General features: G+C 37.4%; 1 protein-coding gene across 1 annotated transcript; it reads left to right on the top strand.

The window, feature by feature from the left end:
* Positions 1–308: 308 nt before the first annotated feature.
* LOC309861226 (V-type proton ATPase subunit S1-like protein) lies at positions 309–23,562 on the top strand. Its single transcript, XM_082723977.1, has 7 exons — positions 309–446; positions 7,117–7,160; positions 7,418–7,479; positions 9,217–9,452; positions 16,152–16,202; positions 18,394–18,634; positions 23,129–23,562. Exons 1-7 carry the CDS (start codon positions 352–354, stop codon positions 23,429–23,431), a joined length of 1,032 nt encoding a protein of 343 aa, XP_082580103.1. The 5' UTR covers positions 309–351; the 3' UTR covers positions 23,432–23,562.
* Positions 23,563–25,553: the final 1,991 nt, after the last annotated feature.

The following is a 25,553-nucleotide window of genomic DNA, read 5'->3' as shown; positions in this document are numbered from 1 at the left end:
CTGCCTACTTGTGATCTCTCTCTGTCAAATAAATAAATAAAATCTTAAAAAAAAAAAAAACCAACAATGCTAGTTTCTAAAAAGAGGTTAATTGAAAATCTGCTCCCTAATAATCTTTCATGAATAAGCAAACATCCTAAATAGACCCACTGCTTTCACTCTACACTCTAAATTAAGCAGTATCAGGCCCCTCCCTCCACCCTCTCCCATGCATAATGCATCCTGGGAATATGGTCTTTTTATTGGTTGAATATGTTGTCAGTCACAAGACATGGAAAATACTGCCTCTGCTCTTTTTGCATTTAAGAATTAACAGATGTGCTTGCTTTGAAGAAACTGATTCATTTCTTGATGGGAAGAAAAATCTTCTTTAGTTTTTCACTCATCTTTTTATGTATAGGATTTTCATTAACTTTGGATCAAATACTTGCCAGGAAGAATGTAAGGTGAGTAACTGCACTTTTTTTTTTTTTTAATTCATTGCATCTGTGAACTTTAACACAAGTGTGAAATTAGATGGTTCTGTAATTTCTTTATATTGTTGCATAGTTATATTTGTTTATAATTCAAATTGGTTAGATTAGATCATTCTGTAGCTAATAAAATCATTGAACTGTAGTTTATAAATAAGAGATGAAAATACAGTATTTATTATAAGAGGCAAGAATTATTAAAAATGCACAGAAGCATTTGTATTATGTATCAAAGTATATATGTGAGAAAATGACTCAAATCAGTGTTCAGGTTTCTTTTATTCTTACAAGTAAATATTCATTTGATGGTTTTCTCCTGCTGTTGTTACAAGAGAAGAGAGCAAGGAAAAATTTAAAAACCTCAGAAATACATAACCTGTTCTTCAAAGAAAAGGTGTCAAATCATTTTAACTGGTAGGAGACAATAGTTGTTTGGAGTACATACTGTTGAAAACTCACAAGCAAAACTTCTATTTCTGTATCCTTTGTCTTTTAGCTCTTTCCATCCGTGTGAGGGAGACTATGGAGATTTATCTATAAGGGAAGATATTAAGAATTTGAATAACAGTTAACTTATGTTCTGTCTCCTAATTGCTCATCATGTGTCATCGCAATAAATATCAGGGAATTTAGTGCAAACACAAAGGATAGCGCCAAGTAGATGGTCTGCCAAAACTCGTGTTAAAGAATCTTTAAGTCACCAGCTGATAAAAACTATAAGCACAGACATGTCCTATTTGTTTTTCCCGTTGTTTCTAAATCAGTTAGTGCTTTCCCTCAAGTTCATTTTCAAATAATAAGAGGCCTATACTTCTTAGGTTATTAAAGCTTAATAAGGTTTCCTTACTTTGTTTTTACAGAGATGACTAATTTGTGTATTTCACTGGTAAAATGTACACCCAAATACTATAAAAATCCCAATTCTGTTTTTGAAGCAAGGTTAAAGGGTTTAAATAATCTCAGCTTCAGAAGGGACCCTAGAAATCACATCAATTGATGATCATTTGAATCTAATAATGTAGCATATTAATTTATTATGAAAGAAACAACAGTTGCTATTTTGTGAATGTCCTCTAAATCATAGATCTGAAATTTAAAATATCTCAGTTTTACACATCAATTCAAGGTTCTTAAGTCTCTAGGAAGGATGACTGTATTTTAAATTAATACTTGTTTCTTAAGCTTAGAGAGAGTAGGGGTCACCACTCTTTTTTACATATTGCTTCCTTAAACTGGGTTTAAACAATTCCTTTAATGAAAGGAAATCTTTTGCCTCTCACACAGCATCCTTTGTGATCTCTCTTTTTCTACTTCTCTTCCAGACTTTGTTCATTAACTAAATCTGTTTATTCATTCATGCATGTAGCACATATGTTTTTAATACTTGGTACTTTTAAATAGCTAGGTGCTGTGCTAGGTACTGGGTCTAAAATGGTGAGCAAAACAGATCTAGTCCCTGCTTTCATGAAGCTTTAAGTCTGGTGGAGGAGGTACTCTTATTAGTCAAAGTGAATCATGCTGTGAAAGAAAAGTGTGGGAGGCTATGAACATGTCTAACAGGTGGATCTTAACTGGTCTGAGATGGTAGAAACAGTGCTCTTAAGAAAGTGACATTTAAGCTGTGATCTGTAGCAAAGGGAGGAAGAGGAGAAGGGGAGGATAGAGAACATTCCAGGTGGAGGGAACAGCAAATGCTAAGACTCTTATGAGAGAAGAAGGAAACATGAAGCCTTCAAGGAGCTGAACTAAAGACGGCTGGTTTAGATGGAACAGACAACGTAAGAGGTCAGCTGAGGTGAGTATAGTTAGCTCGTCTTTTAGGGCCGCAGAGGCCAATGGTGGGAATGTGGTGTTCATCCTGCACAGAGCCATGACAGAGCTGTTTCACCTTCACCTTCGTGAAGGTATTGCTTTGCAGACTCATGAGGGACCACCGCGTATTTTAAAAAATATGGCACCTGCCACTACAAGCTTCAGGCTCTTGATTACTTTTTCAAAGGTATTGCAGAGATCCCTTTTAATGAACAACGACTGGGATATTTTAGAGACAATATAGGTTTTGTTTCTTTATTTTTTTTCTTTAAAAAAATTTTTTTAAACAGTGCCCCTCAGTTTATTCATATGGATAACTTTAACCAGTTAATTCTTTTCAACTCTTACTTTAGTTCAGAGATTTTGTAGTGATGTGAAAATGTATGTGTGTGTGTGTGTGTGTGTGTGTGTGTATAAAAGATTTTATTCATTTATTTGTCGGAGAGAGAGCATAAGCAGGGCGGGGGGCGTGGGGTGGGGAACAGCAAGCAGAAGGAGAAGCAGGCTCCACGCTGAGCCAGGAACCTGATGCAGGGCTCAATTCTAGGACCTGGAGGAGATCATGACCTGAGCCGAAGGTAGATGCTTAACCATCTGAGCCACCCAAGTGCCCCAGAAGTCATCTTTTTAAAAAGAATAAATTAGAAAAAAACATCAAAGTAATACATGTACATGGTTTTAGGAAAATCAACTGTTACCAAGACACATAATAAATTAACGAAAAAAAAGTGTCTCCCGTTTAGTCAGCTTCTCTAGTAACAAACAACTTCAGCTTTCCAGAATTGTATGATCTCAAACATTTATTTCTCACTCATGTTGATAGCTGTTCAGTGGGCTGTTGCAGGCCTGACCTAGCTGTTTCCCATGTCTTGTCATTCCAAGGCCTAGACTGAAAGAGCAGTACCTGTTTGGGCCCACCATTACCATGGAAGACAGAAGAGGAAAAGGAGGTGACAAACACACGTAGCACCTTGAAATGTTTCTGCAGAGCTGGTACACTGTTGCTTCCACTCATGTTCCAATGACTTGACCAAGAAACATAGCTGAGACTTATTGTGGGGTAGGAAATATTCTCTACATACAGGGAGGTACTGCAAAGCAAATGGCCAAGGGCAAGGATATATACATCTCAGATTATTTCCAGGGAGTTGGGGACAACCATACAATCCACAACACTGCCACTTTATTTAAATATGTGTAAGGGATTTCTCACTTTGTACATTTTATCTTATTTTTTTAAAGATTTTTTAATTTATTTACTTGAGAGAGAATGAGTGAGAGAGAGAGCACGAGTGGGGAGCCCGATGTGGAGCTTGATCCTAGGACCTTGGGACCACTACCTGAGCTGAAGGCAGATACTTAATCTACTGAGCCCCCCAGGCGCCCCTCAGTATATACATTTTCAACATTGTCTAACAGCTTCCTATTCTTGGTGACAAGTTTTTGCCTCCTTCCTTTTCTTCCTCACCTTCCTTTTCTTCTCCCCCACCCCATCACCCCTCTAATACATAGTAACATTACTACTTTCAGTTAAACCTATGCTGGCATCAGTGTGACTATGCATATAATATTCACTGACAAGCCAGTTAGCATACTATAATTGTTTCTTTTTCCTTTGTACAGCTCTTTCCTTTTCTCTTAAGTTAAAGATTACCCTTTTTCATTTGCAATATTTAAAAATATATGTATTCTTTTTTTGATTAATTAATTTATTTGAGAGAGAGAGAAAGAGAAGGGGAATGGGAAGAAAGAGAGGGAGAGAGAAAATCTCAAGCAGACTCTATGCGAAGTGTGAAGTCTGATGTGGGTCTTGATCTCCCAACCCTGAGGTCATGAACTAAGATGAAGCCGAGAGTCTGATGCTTAACCAACTGAACCTCTGAGGAAAAAATATATGTATCCTTAATTCTTTTCACACGTCCCCTCAGCTATCATGTAGTGTAGCACCTCAAATCCTTTTACCTAGAACCCTCCCTCTAGGTCTCCTCTTTGGAGCTCTTTTGTCCTCTCGATCTAGATTGATGCTCTCTAGGTCTGATATGCAGTCGGCATCCTGAAGTTTCTCTTCCTCACTCTTCTATGTTAGAGCCTCTGTTGGTTAGTGCCTGTGCTTTCCTCTTTCTCGGTTTCCTCTCAGTTTGCTTGAGCACATCCTCCTTTAGCTTTTGTGAAAGGGTGTGAGAGATATATTTTCTGAATCCTTGCATGATTCTTGTTTTTGTTTGGTTTGTTTTTCAGTTTCTGGAAACTAATAGGATGCTTTCCTTGTCTCAAGCTCTAAAATGTTACAAGTACCGCATCTTACAACTTAAAATGGGTAACAGAATTAAATGTAAAAGCTAAAACTTTAAAACTTCCAGATAAAACACAGGAGAAAATTTTGTGACATTATGTTAAGAAAATGGTTTAGACTCAGAAACACAGACAATAAAAGAAGAAAAACAAATACATTAGACTTTATGAAAATTAAAATGTTTCCATTTTGAAATTCCCCATTAAGAAAATGGAAAAGCAAGATAGAATGGAAGAAAATGTTTTCAGTACATATATCTGACACAGGACTTGTACACATGCAGAAAACTCTTTCAATTCAATAAGAAGAGGACAGTTAACTTAAAAATTTGATAAAATGTTTAAAGACACAGTTCACCTAAGAAAATACATGAATGTTGAATAGGCATGAGAAAAGATGCTCACTTGTTAGTCATCAGGGAAATGAAAAACTATAATGTGATAGCAATCCATATGTATGAGAATGGCTGAAATTAAACAGATTTACAGTACAAATGTATTACAAGAATGTGGGGCCATAGAAAAGCTCATATAGTGAAATGGATTGGGAGTTTTGTTTAAAGTTAAACTTTTACTATATGACTCAGCCATTCCTCTCAGTATCTATTCAAGAGAAACAAAAAAAATGCCATATAAGCCCTATACACAAATATATTTATATCTTTATTTGTAGTAGCCCCAAACTAGAAACATCATAAATGTCCATCAATGAATGCCTACACAAACAAAATGTGGTATATCCACACAGTGAAACATTTCTCAGCAATAAAAAGGAATGGGATATTGATCCATATAATAACCCCAATGAATTCTAGTCATTATGTTTAGATGGAAAGAAGCTGAGCACTAAAGAATATATATGATTCCATTTATAATTCTAGAAAATGCAAACTATAGTGACAGAAAGCAATTCTTTAGTTTTCCTGTGGCTGAAGGTGGAGGGAACATCTCTCTACTGCAAGAGTGCATGGGGAAACTTGTGGTATGTAAAGATATTCTGTATCTTTATTATGGTGGTGTGTCATGGATATATGCATATGCCAAGACTAATCAGATTATATACATTTGAGTGGGTGTAGTTTTTTGTACTTAAATATATCTCAGTAAAGCTGATAAAGTGAGAATAAGTTTGTATACATGCAGGAATTTATTAATAATAATGAGTAGACATCATGGCCACCAACTTGTCATCTTCAGAAATTCTCATTAGATAATAGAGATTGTATTGCCAAGAGAATGATGCATTCATTGTGTAATTGGCTCCACATAATTCATTTTAAAACATTTTATGTTACAGTTTAGTAACTCTTGAGCTAAAATTATGTTTTGCATATGGACCATGTTGTGTAATATGTATATACATTTCTCTAATTGTAAGTATATTGAGTTAATATAATAATTATTTATATAGGTCTTGGATAGCAATCTCTTAAATATAGAATTTGATCTACATTCTTATATACCACAAGGTACAAGTTCTGAAAGAATTTAAATATACAATAAACGAAATTTTTATGACATTTATGACACAGTTAGAGATTTAAGCCCTGATATGATAGTTAATGTTAAAGAAATTATTAATATTTTCTAGATGTAATTGGGCTATTATTATAAAAAGCCCTTATCTTTTAGAAATACATACTTAAATCATATAATATCTGATATTTCCTTCAAAATAATACCAAAGAAGGGAAGTGGGTGAGCTCATAGGTGAAACAAGATTGCTTATAACATGATAATTACTAAAGCTGGGTGGTGGGTACAAGTACCTGGGGGTGGGAAGAGGGCTTATGTTTTTCTATTTATATTTGTATGTGTTCACAATACTCCATAATAAAAGATGTATAGATCTTCTAAGTTAGGGTCTAAGTTATAATTACATAAGTAAATATTTGTGATATATTTTTAAGTTGAAGAAAATTTTGCAGGCTCCAAAACAGGATGTTTACATATACCTGTTTTTGAGTTTTATAAAAAGTAAATTTATGTGCATTGTGTGTTTAGAGTTCTGTGTTTGTGTGTGTGTAGAGTGAAAACCTGGAAGAATATATATTATAATTTAAATCCCCATAATTTTCAGAAATAGCGTTGTGGTAATTGAGTCTTTTTTTTTTAATAAAAAGGATTTAATATTTTTGCTTTAATATAGTAACAATATGATGAGTATAAAATTTCATTGTAAAAGATTTTATTATGCTTCATTATTTGATTATTTGTTTACTATTTATTCTGGTTAGACCTCAGTGTTCAGCACACTACTTGGCACCTGGTAGACCCTCAACAATAGTATTCAATGGATAAAATTAGGGTTGATATTTACAAATTTTAAGAAGTTTTGACTTTTCCTTATTTTCTTTGAAGAACATGTATAATTTTTTAAAATCAGAAACTCACTAGGAAAAACTGGACAGTTTTGACTTCCTTTAAGTTTCTGTATTCTCTTGAGATGTGATAAACAAATATCCTCCTTAAAACTTCCTATGAAATCTGAAATACAGATCTATGTTCAGCATCTTTTTTTAATTTTTGTTTTTTCTAGTTTCATCTCTCGAACATCTTCAAATAAAGAAGTGGTTATAAACGGTAAGAACTGTATTTGCCTGTATGATTCCTTGAAGGGTTGAGGAGAAGGGTGTTGTTTGTGTTGGGCTTCTCTGAATATGGTGATTGGAGCAGGAGTATCTCATGTAAAAATCTCTTAAACTGGTGTATTCTAAGGTTATGAGCCAGAAGAGGCCCAAGCCTCGTATATTTTATAGTGCCTACCATTTTAGTATCATTCAGGTACATTAATCAATCAGTGACATTTAGCCTTTGTATTCATATCATTTATTTGACAGATAAGCAGAGTAATGGAGATGTGAATCCAATCCAGAATTTCACAACAGTACCAATCACTCAGGTAAGGATATATTAGGAAACTAGGTTGTATCTTTAAAAAAATTTTTTTTAAACACACATTGAATTAGGTCAGAAAAAATGTGAAAATATAAATAATAATTTTTTAATAACTAACATTCTTGCTTAAGCTTTGGGGAGAGAATGGTTTATGGTAGTCTTCTAGTAAATAAAAAACTAAAGTTTTACTTGCTCTTGTGTATTTTCATTACAATATTCAGTTTTGCTTTTGTTGTTGTCCAGAGAGGATCACTATAGTGAGAGTTTATCTTTGGTTACTGGTAAGCTTGGATTGCTACTACCCCTTTAATTTTTCTTTTAGCTGTACTTATATTGGAGTAATTGGTATGGAATAGTTGATCTAGATAAGTGGATCTTCTTTCAGATATCTGTGACTTCAGTAATGAAGTGCATTGTCTCAGATTTCATAAGATGAAGAATGATGTTAGAACCCTGCTAGTTTTTATATATTCCATGATCTGGAGATGCACTGCCCAAGGCAATAGCTATTAGCCACATGGGACTATTTAAATTTAAATTCAAATGAAGTAATGTTAAGTGAAATTAAAAATTAGTCTGAGTTGCACTGCCTCCATTTCCAGTACCATAATAGCTACAGAAGTCAGTGGCTGCTGCACAGGACAGTGTAGATACAGACTATCCAATTTTGCAGAATGTTCTGTTGGTTATTAGTGGTCTGGAGAATTAGGCTTGATATCTAGAAACCTCTTGTTATGTTTGCATTTTAATTTCTTAATTTTAAAATCTTGCCTTATTTGGGTACCTATTTTCTAAAGAGATAAATTACTGCCATTAGTTCATGGCATGGTGAATTTTTGTTTTTAATTACTAGATTTTTTTTTGAGTAGTTTTAAAATGGTTTACAGAAGAAATTGAACAAAATAGAAGATTCCCATATGCTCCCTCAATCCCTCCCCCTCCAGTTTCCCCTTTGTTTAACATCTTGTGTTATTGTGGTATATTTCTTAAAGTCGAGGAACAAATATTGATACAATATTATTAAGTAAGGGCCATGGTTTACATTCAGATTCACTCTTCATGTTGTATATATATTTTTTAAGATTTTTATTTATTTGTCAGAGAGAGAGAGAGAGCGAGAGAGAGAGCGCACAGGCAGATAGAATGGCAGGCAGAGAGAGAAGCAGGCTCCCTGCCAAGCAAGGAGCCCGATGTGGGACTCAATCCCAGGATGCTGGGATCATGACCTGAGCCGAAGGCAGCTTAACCAACTGAGCCACCCAGGCATCCCTCATGTTGTATATTTTGTGGGTTTTAACAAACGTATGATGATATCTGCCTACCATTATGGTATTTTACAGACTTACACTTCTGTGGCCTTAAAAATCTGTGTCCCACCTATTCATCCCCATTATCTCTCCCAGCCTGGTAACTTTTTGAAGTCTATATTGCTATTATGGTTGTTTGTAAAGTTGGCTTTTTTTTTTTTTAAACAATTTTTTTTTAAACAATTGTAGAAGCACCCAAACTGTAGGTAGTATAGGTAGATTCGTATACCTTTCAGTTTAGGTATACCTATCAGTTTAGGCTTGTTAAGTGATTAAGATGGACCCACCTATCATCTCCTTTGTCTCACAGTAGCATGGACTCTGGAGTGAGATAAAAGTTTCAATAGGTTATAAATAAGTCCTTTTACTCCAAGAAGCGTATTGTGCCGTGGAAACAAACCTGTCTCTTAAACTTTGTTTATTTGATTAACTAGACTCTCAGCTACACTCTGAGCAGACATGGACATTTAGAAAAAGAACCTTGGAATGCATTCAGCCACCATAGCCCAGTTAATGTCTCCATGGATGGAATTCCCTGCATTCTTTTCTGGGCCAAAGGAATAACAATAAAATTTAAGAATCAGACCTGGCTGGACCTTACAGATGAAGCTTTTGGCCAGAAGACAACAGTGGACATTAGCAACTCAAACTGCAGTGAAGAAAGTGCCATGTAAGTTGACTGCTTTGCTGGAGGAAACCATTAGAGCAAATTGTAGTCTGTTAACTGGGAAGCCGAGTTTTCTGGCATTTCAGAAAACGGCAGTAGGTTCCTCTATAGCGAACTTGAAACACATCTCTGATGAAAGGTTTAATGTCTAAAATGTCTACACTATACCTAAACTGAAATGTCTAAAATGAAAGAAAAAAATCAGAAATTAATTAAAAAAAACTTTTCCCCAAGCAATTCTCCTGTTACAATACCTTGAGGAAAATCAGGGTTGTGAAAGTGAAGGTTTTCCAAATTCATTCTGAAAAATGAACAGGATTCCAGGCTTGGTATCAACTCCAAATGTGAGATGTCCAACGACTTTTGTCCTAGCAGGAAGAACTCAGGTATCAGGCAGCAGAGTCATACATTTTCTAGTGGGTAAAAAAAGATAAGGCTGATTGTAGCCAGGGCAGATTTCTGCTTCTAGGGAGTGTTCCCAAGTAGTGGAACGTTGCCAGTTTGCTAATGTGCAAGGGTACCTTTGAATGGCTGTATTTCAGATAATTCTTTAGGATATTTGTTCAAAATGATTTTAATAATTTCTTTTGATTTGAGATAAGCAGATTAAAAAATATCTCTTTTGAAGAGGAAATCAATTTCCAGTACCCTTCTCTGCTTTCTAGTCATCTAAGCAAAAGTTTTCGCTTGTATTTGTTTTGGTCGAGGAGGAGTAAGTCTGGCATATCCCACTTGCTTTCTGTAAATCTTGCTTTCAACATTTGCTGGTATAATAAAAGCTTTTGGAAGATTGTCTGCATTTGTCCTGGCCTGGTTTAGATGGGCAGAATGCTTTGTATAATCTGTGTGTGTGTGTGTGTATTCATTTTACATAATTTGGCTGGAAATACTTTTTTACTACTGAACTTTACTTTTCATTTAAAAATTATTGATGATGGGTAAAAATGGATTGTATTAATATTACAAGTTTTAGTAAGTATCTTGCTCTTCAGAATGATTATGTCTTATTAGGGAATTAGGAAATTGTGAGTATAAGCATCCAGAGTCCTCCCCCAGATTTGTTTATTCTGTGGCAACACAGATTACCAGAGTCTCCAGCACTGCTGAGCATTTAGGACTTTATCCTTGGGCTCTAATTAATTCCCTACAGAGCTCTTTATTTGTGGTCAGTTGCCCGGAGAGAGGCTGATTGCCTGGGAATCATCTTGCCTGTCTGTGGCTGACTAGCCTGCCTTGATTCCATTTATTCTTACCCCAGGATATTTGTGGGGAAGATCAGAGCACCACAGTTTTTGGTGGTTTTTGTTTTGTTTTTGTTTTTGTTTTTGTTTTTCTGGGCTTTAGAAATCTTAATGATCACTGGAACTCAGAGACTGAAAGAATGAAAACTTGGCTTCTAGTCCCAGTTCTGCCAGTGAGCTTTGTGACTTTACAGATAGGAGACACTATAGCATCATCATCTATGAATGGAGATGATGGCATTTATTAGTTGTAATAGGCCTGAAGCATTTGCCTTGGGCCAGGCGCAATATCTGCTATTCCTCACAATACTATCGAGTCACAGACTGTTACCATCCAAAAGCAAGGCTTGTAGAGGTTAAGAAATTTGATAAGATCATACAACTTATTTGGTAATAGAGCTGGGGCCTAAAATTCGTCTTTTTTTTTTTTTTAAGATTTTATTTATTTATTTGACAGACAGAGATCATAAGTAGGCAGAGAGGCAGGCAGAGAGAGAGGGGGAAGCAGGCTCCCCACCGAGCAGAGAGCCCGATACAGGGCTCGATCCCAGGATCCTGGGATCATGACCTGAGCTGAAGGCAGAAGCTTTAATCCACTGAGCCAACCAGGTGCCCCTAAAATTAGTTTTTAACAATAATGTTTTACATCCTCTCTTTTGGCTCTGTCTCATTGCATTGTGAAAATCAAACTGGGAAATGTATGCATGAGAACTTTGAGAACTCTTCAAGTGCTATGCAAAGTAATAATATTATCTTCCTAACATACTAATGATAACTGGAGTAAAATAGTGCCTGTGCCTTGTTATCTGGTGAAGGGACCTAGGGAAGCTTTGGTTTTTAGGATGCACAAAGGAATGATTGGCTGGGACCTGATCTTCTTCTTGGTTAGCATCTACATATTCTACTAGGATGCGTCCTGAGTGAGTGGCATCTACCTCCTGGAGTTCTGTCCAGGCGAGTGTACAGACATCCTGGACAGCCCACGCATGGAGATGAATGGAAGGCTTCCCAGTACATGAGGCATGCAGGGACCAGATACTGAGACCATCCCTCATTCTTGTGAATCATGGATGTTAGTGAGATGCCTTTGTTCTGCTGGCAAGGAAATCTTATATTCTCAATAACCAGGGAGGGAGTTGCTGAAAGAATAAACCCAAGTAAAGACATACCCATGTAAGGTCAAAAGCACAGATTAAAAAAAGGTGACCTTGTTTTAGTGCTTGGAAACAAAATGTTCAGGGGAAGGCAAAGTGTTGGCAGACTGATTTGCTACGGAAATCTTTCTACATAGTGAAAGCCCTACAAACAGAGCATAATACAAGCATCTGGGGGGTATTTTGAAGTTGGGCAATTATGGTCTGAAGAATTCAGAGTCTGTTTTGAATGTGGGAGGTTGGAGCACTTGGAAGAGTAAAAACAGGTCTTTTTTGAGTGACTTGCTTGTATTTCTCCTTCGTGTTCCCAGGTTATGGTGCAGTGCCTGGCACTTAGGAGAGTCTCACTGAATGGTTGTTGAATTTGCTGTGTTGAAATCAGGCACGTTCTTTACTCTACAGCAGAGCATGTTAGCAGCTTTCACTGAGATCATGACTGCTGGAGAAAGCTCTTGGAGTACCACAAGCTTAGAGGCCATGGAGCTGCTCCATCAGGAAAAGGGGACAGCAGTTAGGTGGATTCAGTATGGCCTTGCTTTGAGGTTTAGGTCATCAGCTACACTGTCATTTTATGGATAGCCAAACAATTCTGATTCTTTGTAAGAGGAAGAGAAACTTCTGTTAAAATTAGTGACCAGTCAGATTTGTAAAATACTATTCAAGAAAGAAATTTTATTTCATTAAAGTATTTTAAGTACTTTGTAATAGACTATGAGAATATTCTTAGAGAAAGGCCTTTTTGGAGACTTGCTTTACTGAATAAATCAGCTTATAAAATATTCATAAATGGGGGCGCCTGGGTGGCTCAATGGGTCAAGGCCTCTGCCTTCGGCTCAGGTCATGATCCCAGGTTCCTGGGATCAAGCCTGGCATTGGGCTCTCTGCTCAGCAGGGAGTCTGCTTCCTCCTCTCTCTCTCTGCCTTCTTCTCTGACTACTTGTGACCTCTCTCTGTTAAATAAATAAATGAAATCTTTGAAAAAAAAAAAAAGTTCAGGGGTACCTGGGTGGCTCAGTGGGTTAAAGCCTCTGCCTTTGGCTCGGGTCATGATCCCAGGGTCCTGGGATCGAGCCCTCCCTCGGGCTCTCTGCTCAGCGGGGAGCCTGCTTCCTCCTCCCTCTCTCTCTGCCTGCCTCTCTGCCTACTTGTGATCTCTATCTGTCAAATAAAATAAATAAAATCTTAAAAAAAAAAGTTCATAAACAAATGCTTCTAATGTATCTAAGCTTACAGTGTTAGGAAATAGAGATAATTCTCTTAGTAACTTTATCTGGCTTATTTTGTAAATATACGAAATATTCCCCTTTCCCCATAAATAGTATGATAATAAATTTCAGCTCAATCACTGACATTTCTATTTCTTGATAGGTAGGACCAAACTAATGAGATTACATTTGTGTGATATTGTTTCCAAGCTTGTAATTGAGCATTTATGGTTATCCACTTTTGCTTTTTTGGTTTTATAATGTATGTTGAGGTGTTATAACTTCTGTACATTATAATGTCACATAGCTGCATATCCTTTCTGTATTTAAAATTTTCACATTTTCTCATTTCAGTTCTTCAGCTTTTTCTCATTTTTATTTTTAACCTTATTGAAACATTAATAAAATGCACTAAACTGCACATATTAAGGTACACAGTTTGATCAGTTTTGACATATTTGTACACCCACAAAACCATTACTATGATCAAAACAACAAGCATTTTCATCACCCTCAAAAGTTTCCTTGTGCACTTTGTAATCTTTCCCTCCTGCCACTCCCAGGTCACCCCTCCAGGTAACCACTGATCTGCTCTGTATAGTTATAGGTGAGTGTGCATTTTCTAGAATATTATATAAATATAATAATATAGGGGCACCTGGGTGGCTCAGTTAGTTAAATGTCTGACTCTTGGTTTTGGCTCAGGTCGTGATCTTGAGGTTGTGGGACCGAGCCCTGCTTGCACTCAGTGCAGAGCCTGCTTCAGATTCTTTCTCCTTCTCCCTCTGCCCCTCCCTGCTCTCATATATTCTCTCCAAAATGTATAAATAAAATCTTTAATAAATAAGTAAATAAATATAGTCATATGCTGTATACTCTTTCAGTCTGGCTTCTTTCACCTAACATGATATTTTGATATTCTTCTACATTGTTACACATATCAAAGTCAAAGTGATGTTTCTTTTTAACTGCTGAGTAGTAAGTATTCCATCATATGGATAGACTACAACTTATTTATCCATCCACCTCCTTTTTAAAAATGTAATTAATTTATTTATTTGAGAGAGAGTGGAACAGTGAGAGAGGGGGGAGGGTCAAAGGGAGAAGCAGACTCCCCGCTGAACAGCGAGCCCATTGCGGGACTCAGTCCTGGGACTCCAGGTTCGTGACCTGAGCCGAAGGCAGTTACCCAACCAACTGACCCACCCAAGCGCCTATCTGTCCACCTCTTGATGGAAATTTGGTTTTGCCCCAGATTTTAGATAGCTTTCTAAGGAAAGTTGCTTTAAACATTCATGTACAAGTCTTTGTAGGAGTGTATATTTTCCTTTTTCTTAAATACCTACAAGTAGAATGGCTAGATCATACGGTATGTGTATGTTTAGCTTTTTAAGAAACTGCCAAATTGTTTTTTAAAGTCATTGTATCAGTTACCTTTCCACTAGCATTGTATGAGGAGGTTCTATTTGCTTTACATTCTTGCTGACACTTGGTATGGTCAATGATTGTAAGGAAAATAGTTTTATGTTTCTTCATGGTTAGTAATTTCTGGACAAATTTGACTGTAACTTGGGTTAAAAAATAAGCCTTGGAGTTAGTAAGAGATTAACCATCTTAGATGAATGTCAATGAGTCAAGGAGTAATGAACTACTGTCAAGGAGTAATGAACCTCAGGACCATGGAAACATTTCAGTGCTTGGAAACATACAGAGGCTACTTGCCTTCTTCTTAGAGACAAATTCACATTCACCTTTATGGTAAACTATTTATTCCCATCCAAAGGCTGATAAAACTCATCGGCTTACATTGTGAGGTAGGTACCTAGTACTCTTCTCTTTTTGCATGTCAAGGAAAATCTTTGACATGAAGGAAGCAAGTGTTTCCCTCTCTCAAAGGGAACTGCTGTCTCTCTATTACATAAACTCCCAGACTCACAATTTTGGTGTTCCTCACTTGTATTTCAAATCACAGTATGAACAGGATGACATCTGACTCTCATCATGTTGCCCAGGCACAAGAATTGGGTTAAAAGGGAAACCAATGTGGTTATTGCTATGAATTGGTAATACTCTGTCTCACATCCAGGAAATCTTGTGTTAACTTTCAGAAAAGTGTGAATAATGTGGATATTAATTGCTTAAGAATAGGTTCTTTTTTTGAGAGCAAAAATGTGGGGAAAGGACGGAGGGAGAGAGAGAATCCCAAGCAAGCCCCTTTCCCATTGTGGAGCCTGACACAGGGCTTGATCTCAGGACCCTGAGATTCCCACCTGAGTGGAAACCAAGAGTCGGATGCTCAACCGACTCAGCTACCCAGGCACTCCAAGAGTAGGTTCTTAAAAAAAGTTTTAATTATTTCAATTACTGTACCATGATGCTTTTATCTTATTGTGGTTTTATTTTATGTTTTACTGATAACTAAGGATGTTAAGCATTTTTTCATGTATTTATTAGCTATATGTATATCTTCCTTTGTGGAGTACTTTTCTTTTCACTATTTTTAAGCTAAGTTGTATTCTTATTATTGAGTTGTTAGTTAATAATATTCTGGATACTAGTAGTTAGTTAATTATATTCTGGATACTAGTTCTTTGTCTATATGTATTGTGGAAATATTCTCCCTTGTTCTTTGGCTTACGATTTTTGTTTTCTTAACACTGTCTTTTGAAGAGTAAAAATTCTCAATTTAAGGAAGTCCAATATATCAATTTTTCCTTTATAGTTCATACTTTTATATTAAGTTTTTTAAAATTAACATATAATGTATTATTGTTTTCAGAGGCAGAGGTCAGTGATTCATCAGTCTTATGTGACACCCAGTGCTTATTACATCACATGTCCTCCTTAACATCCATCACCCAGTTATCTCATCCATCCACCCCCATCCCCTCCAGCACCCCTCAGTTTGTTTCCTATGATTAAGAGTCTCTTATGGTTCTGTATTTTTTCAAGAAACTATTGGCTGTTTCAAGATTGTAAAATTGCTATATGTTTATTCTGTAAGTTTTATTATTTTAGTTGTATTTTGAGGTAATTTTTTAGTGTACGATGAAGTAAAGGTTATTTCTGTTCTGATGGACTGTATTGTTTCTGTTTTCGTAGTTTGTCTCTGAAGTTTGGTGATGCTGAAATTCCCAAAGGTCTTGATATAAGGTAGGTGAGGATACTACTTTGAAGGGTCTTAGATTCAGCCCTTCACATTGGCTCCATGTAATTTATTCATTCAACATGTAGTATCAAGGGCCCACTATGTGCCAAGCAGTGACGTGTGAAATGCCACGTATAACTAACTACACAGAGTCAGTGATATTATGGTAGGATCCTATAGGAATGATTTCTTTAGTTTCTACCAAAGCATCTGTATCAATTTTTCCTTCTTCAGTTAGGACTTAGAAATCACATGAACCTGAAAATGTGGTACTTTTTTCCTCTGAGCAAAGAATATATGTAAAGCTCCAAAACTGCATCTCTGGTTTGAAGTTATATTCTATATCGTGGCTTACAATGAATCACACTTATCACTTCATAATAGCAAATAAAGTCTCTGTAGCTGAATTTCTCAGCAGACAATCCAGGCCTCCATTTTGCTATGTTTATGTCTGGAAGAATGCATCTGCCAACAGTGTTTTATTCAAGTAGTTAGGAACTGCTCCAGGAGTGGGGCATTACTTCAAGGCATTACATTTTTTTTCTTATAAAAATAAAATGTTTCCATTCCTATTGGGCCAACCTTTCAGTGGAGATAAACAGCCCTGTCTTTAACATCACTTGAAAAAGCAGCAGGATGTGCTAGGACAGTCTTTCCTAAGCTGTGTTCTATGGAGCACTTATGCTATGTGAAAATATTTATAAGATTCCCCAGGGAAGGGGTTCTCTGGTCAAATGTGTTTGAGAAAAACTGCATACCATGTTCTTCTCTTAGAGATTCACAGTATTAATTTGTATATTAAAGTAACTGTGAAGACATGCTTTTAAGGAAGATTGCAGCGCTTGGTAACTTTGATGAACTTCTCATTTCCTTTGTTTACTTTGGAAAGCTCTTTCCTCTTGCCTATATTTCATGGAACCACTATTGTTTCACTGGTCATAATTTAGAAAATACATGTCCTCATCTTTTAGATAAAATTTATAAGGAAAATAGAATCCCACAAGGTGAGGAAACATATGCAAACAAAAATATACATATCTGTTTGATATAGGAATGAGTAGTTTGGCTTTATTATTTTTTTTCTGATGATAAAGGAATGTGGTAGATGCTGTCAGTACCCCATCTATATCACTTTGAGCTTTTCCATTTGAGAGCACTGTAGTCTACCAGCTCAACTTTGAACTGTCAACTTTTCTTTGCATAAAAGCTTTCTTTAGCCAAAGTGGTACATTGCGTCCCATCTCTACCCCAGCAACTCTGAACCAATGACTGAAACAAGTGTATAAATATCCCAGATCCCTCACCCAAAGGTCAGATAACAGGCATGTGAACTACCTTCATTCCCAATGTACCCCATGAGTGTCAACCCCCACTTGCCCACAGTGGAAACTTGCTTAATAATGTGTCCTTTTGGGGTATCTTCCATTCCTCTGTCATTTCTCTTTTCCCCATTTGACATATTTTGAATTCCTAAATAAATTTGGGACTGCCTCCCCCAAATACTTCCTTCTCTTAACATCATTGTCTCAGGGTCTGGTCTCTTAGAGCCTGATACATGACCAGAAAACAAAACAAAACAAAAAAATCAGAAAATACTTCTCTTTAAAAAGAACTTGAAAATCATTCATAATTTAACCAGCATTTGTAATCATTATTAACATTTGATCTCTGTCCTTCCTGAATTTTTTTTTCTATGCAATTACACATTTGTTTGTTCTTTTAATGAAAAAAATAATCATGGCATATTATAACTTTATTATTGCTGGGGAATATTCCATTCTAAAATGGCTAAGAGTAAAGGCTCTAGTCTCAAATTGGATTCGGAGCCCAGCTCCAATACTCAATGTCCAAGTAGACTTGCACAAGCCATTTATTTAACCCCTCTGTGTTTTGATTCCTCCCCTGTGAAATGAGGACAATAATAGTGTCTACTACATGTTAAAAAAAAAAAAAAACAGATAAAGCTTTTTGCATTTTTCTTTTCGAAGGAATTTGTACTATTCACTTTCAGGGTCTGCCCTATCATTTGCTTTCATTCATACCTATTAGGAGACTGGTTTAGCACTAGACGTAAACTCTCCAAACCAGTTCTACTACATGACAAAAGAGGGTGCTATTGCACTGCTCATAGATGATTTCCTGTGTCAGCAAATATCAGAGTGCTTTAGCAGTAATACTGTTTGTAACCATTTTCAGATTCACCCTTACCAATTACAACAAGTTGTACCTCCAGAGCTGGTTTAGTCTGCAGCGAGTTGAGATTATTTTCAATAATTCAGTCCAAGCAACTTTTAATGCAACTGGCATATACGCTCCGTCGAGTTATTCCTACCATTGCCAGCGTGTCAGCAGCCTGCAGCGGTATGATGCCCTCTTGCTGCCCAGCTACACAGATGATACGTCAAGCCTGTGGGAGGTCACGTTTGTTGATTTCCAGGTAATAAACTAAAACATATGCTCAGTGTACCTGTCTGTTTGGTGCCAAAGAAATCCAGTGTTGGAAAACACCTGAAATATAGATGTTTAAGGAAAAGAGGGGAATGGATACCTTTAAAATAATATGGGTATTTATTCTTTATCTTCTAAGTCATAAAATGGAATGGAATAGGATAGAATATTCTCTCCCTGTGCCCTACCCACACCCTACGCACTGCCTCCCATCCCCCTGACTTGCTTTTACATTCACATTTATGCAGCCACTAATAATTATCAGTGAGGAATGCCAGCAATCTAAACTGGAGGGAAGCTGTGGCATGAAGCCCAGTGACTGACACTTCCTGGAGTGAGAGGCCCTTCTGGGGAGAGGAACTGTTGGATAATTATTTTATTTCCTTCAGGGAGTGGAGCAGTGATCCTATCAGGACAGATAAGTAGTACATCTGTAGCCTGAGTGACAGCTTAGGCAGCACAGGAATGGAACTGTCAGCCAAGAAGTAAAAATATCCGAGAGATCCTCTTGAAAGTATTTGGGGAAAGGCATGGGGGCATTAGACGTTTCTTTCACCACCAGAATCTCAGGCAGAGAGACATCAGTCAACTTCCTCTGTCCTGTTAACCTGTGAAGAGAGCTTCACTCATTCTTCTAACTCACTGCAATAGGCATGGGTTTGCATGTCCCTTTTATGGGCACTGCCCAATCTTTTCCAAATGTAAATGTATTTACTTCCTCTTACCTTCAGCGTGGAGAAGTGTGCAGCTTGGGGTAGGGAAAGAGTTTGCATTTTGGAGTTTGAAAGAAAGACTTGGTTTCAAATTGCTTGTCAGCTACCTGGATAAACTACTTCACCCTCTTGATTTCTGGCCTTTCTTTTATGGAGGTAAAGAAGTCATGGCCTTACTGTGTGGCAACAGCCAGGACTGTGTCAGGCATGGATTACCAGTAACTACTACTTATGAGCGCCCCTGCATCCTGTGTGTCAGCACTCTTGTGGTTATTTTACACACTTTGTCTTTAAAAGTTATCATAATGTTGCAGGATTGCTGTCATTATCCCTGTTTTAAAAATGGGATGACTGAAGCTCTGATGATTACATAATTTTTCAAAGTGATATAACTGGTAAATGGTAGAAGCAGATTTTGAATTCTGTACTGTCTGACATCAGAGCCACTTTATAATGTATATAATGTATATTTATCAATATTTTAAAAGTATATATTATTATACATAGTATATATTTTATGTATATGTATATATTATATACATTATATTATATTATATATAATTATAATATATATAATTATTATACATATTTCTCTCCCTTGCATTTTAAAAAAAGAAGCAGGCACAAAGTAATATTGAAAACAAGGAATAATTCACAAAAATCTTGCCTGATTGAGAGGAACTGACTGATTTATATCTCTTTCAGAAATGATTTAGGGTGACTTAGAGAAACATTGGAAGAAAACAGACTTTGAAAAATGCACAAACCACTTCAGACCCATTAGGATGGTTGTTATTAAAAACAAACAAACAACAACAACAACAAAAAAACCCAAGCAAACCCAGAACAGAAAATAACAAATGTTGGCAAGGATGTGGAGAAATTAGAACCCTTGTACATTGCTGGTGGGAATTTAAAACGGCGTAGCTGCTATGGAAAATGATATGGTAGTAGATCCTCAAAAAATTAAACCTAGACTTAACATGTGATTCTGGGTATATACCTAAAAGAATTGGAAGCAGGGACTTGAACAGATATTTGTGTACACATGTTAATAGCAGCATTATTGACAATAACCAAAAGATGAAAACAACCTAAATGTTCATTGATGGATGCATGGAAAAGGCTAGTGTATATGTGCAGTGGAATATTATGCAGACCTGAAAAGGTAGAAAATTTAGATATAGGCAACAGCACAAATGAACTTTGATACTGTGCTCAGTGAAATAAAGTGGACATCAAAGGGTAAATATTTGTATGAATTCACTTATATGAAATACCTACAGTAGTCAGATTTGGGAATAGAATGGTGTTTTCAGGGAGCTGGGAGAAGAGGGACAGGAGGAATTGGTGTTTAATGGACTTAAAGTTCGCAAGATGAAAAGTTCTAGAGGTGGATGAAGGTGATGGTTACACAATAACATGAATGTACTTAATGTCACTGAACTGTACACCTAAAAATGGTTAAGTTGGCAATTTTTTTGTCATGTATATTTTACAATAAAAATATTTTTAAAATGGGCAAAAACATGTGGCTTAAGAAAAACAAAGGAAGAAAAAATCAATTGGAGCCACCAGTGAGGTTGGTACACAAAACTGCAAGACCTTCTGTCTGATCTGGCTGGAAGTGGTACAGTGATTTGGCTGTGAAGCTTTGGAACATCCACTATAAGAAAGAATTGCTCATTTACATGTGCTTGGGGTTCAAAAGACTGTTGGAAGCATGCTTGTGGGGAGCACATTCATCGCTGGTACGGTTGTGCCAGTATCTGTGACAGCAGCCTTACAGCGAACACAGCCGTGGATGTCACAGGTGGGCCTTGTTAAAACACCTTTGCTATAAGCAGATAGTGGAGTGCAAGGTCAGTCCACGAAAGATGTGGTAGTGATAGTGATCCAGGTGTGTATATACCAAAGGCTGCATTCCACATAGGTGGCTTTGCCCATCTGATTTATTCTAAGAAGAAAGTAGCGTGATGTCACATGCATGGCAAGCTGAGATGCCTTTGGTGGGCCATCTGAGGACTGGTAAAGTGTAACCAGCATCACAAAGAGTATGTTTATTCAACTCCAGCTATTTAATTTTTACTTCTTAAGAATGTTGGCTGTGTTGCTGGGTCTTCAGTTTTTCAATGGAAGCTAGAAGTCTTGATTTTTAATAGGAAATTCTCAGGATGTCCAAAACTTTGGGCCTAACAAAACTCGCCAATGGGCTCGGTACAGGGTGTTTACAACCACTAGTCCAGAAAATGGATGGACAAGTTACCCTTTAGTCATTCTCCACAGATACTTGTCTCAACAAAGTCTTGAGAATGAAATAACAGTCAATGTGAGGACAGTCTCTTTGGCTGGAGTTGCAGCATCAGATGAGGCCATCTTTTGTCGTTTTGTCAAGAGCGTGACCCTGCAGGCACTAGTCTGAAGAGAAGGCCACTTTGCCTCCAACATAGAGGGATGGGCCAAGGACCCCAGAAGCCAGGTCAAGAGTTTCCTTTTGGAGCTGGTTCTGGATTCAGTCTAGTGTGCACAGACAATTGGATGGGCAAGGCCTCTAGTCTATGGCTACAGGCATTTTTAGCATGGAAAAATGGCCAAGCACCCACTTAAGTCATAAAAATGAGTTCTCACTAAGCACTCATGGATAATTCAGTTTTCTGATGTACCTCTGTAAAACCAACCAGGTGACTGAGATGATGTTGTGTAGCATTCGATTCTAAAAGCCAACTAGGTGTGGGAGCTGTCTTCTAGAAATGATTGCTCTCGTTTAGAGTAGTTCCCCTGTAGCTCAGTTTCTTTCATTGTGACCGTATTTGGATACAGAGCCTGTTGTCCTTTCCAGCCTCTTCTAGTTCCAAGTATTTGAGCCACTTTGTTTGCACATGTACGAAAGCTCTTCTTTCCATTCTCTGGGCAGGATGCACATAGGGGCTGGTATGTAGCTCTTCCAAAAGCAGTACAAGTATGTATGGTACAACTGATAAAGAGTGGGCGGTGGTGTCGGACTTGTAGAGTTGTAAACTGAGAAGTGAAGCCAACCTGCCTGAGTTTGAATTATAATTTCACTGCACTTAAATAAGTGAAAAAGTAAAATGAATTGAAATATAAAATATCTTTACTGTACTTATTGCTATGGGACTCTGGGGAAGTTACTGAACTTTTCTGTGCCTCAATTTCCTCACCCATTAAATAGTAACATAATCATAGTCTCTTGTGATTTTTTAATGAGTTAAAGCAGTATCTACTACATAAAAAATCTTTGGTAGGTATTAGCCTTTATTATCTGTATTTTGCCTCATTGCGGACTATGATAGCTTCTTTTAGGAGACTCTTCCTGTCCACTTCCTATTAATAGAATCAAAGGCAGAGGAAGTGAGACTTAATTATTCTTTGTGAAATTTATGCTAACATTTATAAGATTTTGAGTGTACTTTGAATTTTAGAGACACCACAAAGTTATTTTTTAGATGAACTAGAATATTTCTAAGGATCAGATTGAGAGGTTTTACTTCAGAGACTTGAGTTTCATGAGCCTCTTAATTATGATTACCATATATCTCAGAGTATCTGGGTCAGTCTTGATTGAAAATTGTTTCATTGTCCCCATAAGCACATTCACATTTGTTAGATCATTTGCTCAAATTAGTCAGAAAGTAGAACTCACTACCCATTGTCTTAAATTCGGTTAATTAGGAGTCCAGAACCCTCAGCACAGGTGCGAGGTAGATCTTAGGAGAGAAAGAATATGTCACTTGAGCTCTTTGTCCTGACAGATCCAAGGCTTCACCATCAAGGGGAGGCAGTTTGCCAAGCCCCGAGACTGTGCCTCCTCCTTCTCGCCAGCCATTCTGATCGGCCTGGCCATGTCCCTGATCCTGCTGCTGGTGTTGGCCTACGCTCTGCACATGCTCATCTACCTGCGCTATCTGGAGCGGCACTACGATTTCCTCACCTCTCCGGCCCACTTCCCCCAGCTGAAATCTCGAGATGCAGCAGAAGAGAAGGAGTTGCTGAGGAGCCAGGGCGTTGAGTGCTATGAACTGAGAAGCCCACAGATCTGCAAAATTTATGTGTAACGGCACAGGCCCCTCTTCCTCGTGAAGTCCACAGTGGGCTCTGAAAGGAGTTATTTATGTCCATCCTCTTTGACTTGTGATATAAAGTGTTTGCCTCATGGCTTGATTAAACAAAAACATACATGCAGAAACTACATTTTGGAGCATCCACTGGCCTACTTAGACTTGAGACAATGAAAAAGTTGTCCCTGGAACCCCACAGAGATAAATATGACTGTTGCCCAAAAACTACTTTGAAAGCAAAAGCATGTTTCAAGTTAGGAAGACAGAAAAAAACCAGTGATGCCACTTAGAGAGGGGAAAACATATTTGGTCCTTCTTGCTTGTTCCCGTTCAGATGTGATAATATGGAAATAATAATTCCAAGGTTATCTAGAAGTTCAGAATTTATTTTGTGAATTTGCATTTTTAGAAATTATATCCCAATTTTGTTTTAAGAAGTAGTCTTTCCTGGAGCTGTTTGGGGAAGACTCTTGTCAATATGGTAGAACACTCTTTTCAAGGGCTCACTTGTCATTTACTTTGCTGTTCAGAGGCACCCCAGTTCGATTTGTGAAAGTGAGGTAACAGTCTTGCAGTTTCTTTCCTATCTGGTTGTGGTGTCAAGGCTTGTCTCATTTGTCTGACTGACTAGACCCCCATTAATTCTCCTAGGTACCAGTTGAAATAAGCAGCTGAGCTAAGAACAGTGTCCTTGCTATTCATGACAGATATCCTAAAACCTTTTCCTGTGCCATCATGTCCCTTAAACTCTTCTTTAGTAGAAATTCTGCTGCCACCATTGCTCTTCTTTTTTTTTTTTTTTTTAAGATTTTATTTATTTATTTGACAGACAGAGATCACAGGTAGCCAGAGGGGCAGGCAGACAGAGAGAGAGAGGAAAGCAAGCTCCCTGTTGAGCAGAGAGCCTGATGCGGGGCTCGATCCCAGCACCATGGGATCATGACCTGAGCTGAAGGCAGAGGCTTTAACCAACTGAGCCACCCCGGTGACCCCCACCATTGCTCTTCTTACAGATGGGTTTCTCCATAGTCTTTTCCAGTGCTTGACAGATACTGAAGATTAGCTTTCCCTGAATTTTCACCAAAGCTTCTCTAATATGCCCTGTGTGCGAAAGAGATCTTATGTGTAAAAAGTACCTTGTATTTCCCTAACTAGTGTTCCACACATGACCTGCACAAAACTTAGAAAGCAGATGGGAACGATGTGGGGTAGAGGATCATGCACATAGTAATTGAATCTTCTGGGCAGCTGTGGAAATGAGTTTACAATCTAGTACCGTCTTGGATGCCAAGTGTGAATGGCAGTGATTGGGGTTTCTGATAAAACAGTCTTACGTTGGACATTTCTTTTGGCTGCATTACTCTTGGCTGTGAGAGGTTTGGTTCCAGCCCTCTCAGAATTCCGTAAGCTCCTAATACTGTATAGTGAATTTTTTGTTGTTGTTTTAATACCTGGAGTAGATTCTGTATTCTGTAATAAGAATCTTGATTCATGTGCTTATTTGTACCAAAGATAGTTATAGGGAACATAAACTAAAGAATATGGGAATCTAGTATTGATTTTTTGGCCTTGTTTAACTGAAAACCAAGAAGGACACTTAGCGCTAGATAGTGGGAAACACAGAGCTCACATCATTCTATAATGAAATTTTCACTGTAGTTGTTTTGAGTGTCCTTTGGTGGTATAAGTGGTTGTTGTTGGTAGACTATAGGTACTTGAAGGGTAAACATAGCTTATGGTCCAACTGGGACACTTCTGAAAGTGAAAATGTCATTAACAATTCCTAGATACAGACGTAAGCAGAATGATGCCAGACAAGCTGGGATATATAGTCACCCTAATATGGGAAGACCATAGAAGTATGGTGATTGCCCTATAGGGTGATACCCCTAAGGTAAGATGGCTCTTTCTAACTGTGCTGGAGGGCTTACAGAAAGAAAATAATAGATTAAGATTTAAAATTCACAGCTCAAGTCATGGTTAAAAAAAAAAAAATCCAGGGAGTTTTTATGACTGATCTACAAGGATCGCATACCTCTTATCAAGGGACTGACATAGTTGCAAATCAGACACACAGGTCTGACCCTGCAAATTGGTAAAATGTGTGGTAGGTGAAATT

Source organism: Mustela nivalis (genome assembly GCF_964662115.1).
Source record: "Mustela nivalis genome assembly, chromosome: 3".
NCBI classification, from domain to species: Eukaryota; Metazoa; Chordata; class Mammalia; order Carnivora; family Mustelidae; genus Mustela; species Mustela nivalis.
Note: the sequence above shows the minus strand (reverse complement) of the source record. Positions and strands in the feature narration are given on the sequence as shown.

Bases quoted from the DNA above. Each gene is read 5' to 3' on its own strand.
- LOC309861226 (XM_082723977.1), top strand. From the start codon at position 352: ATGGGAAGAAAAATCTTCTTTAGTTTTTCACTCATCTTTTTATGTATA. The intron at 447-7,116 runs GTGAGTAACTGC...TGTTTTTTCTAG, and splicing joins CTTGCCAGGAAGAATGTAAG to TTTCATCTCTCGAACATCTT. The intron at 7,480-9,216 runs GTAAGGATATAT...TTGATTAACTAG, and splicing joins CAACAGTACCAATCACTCAG to ACTCTCAGCTACACTCTGAG.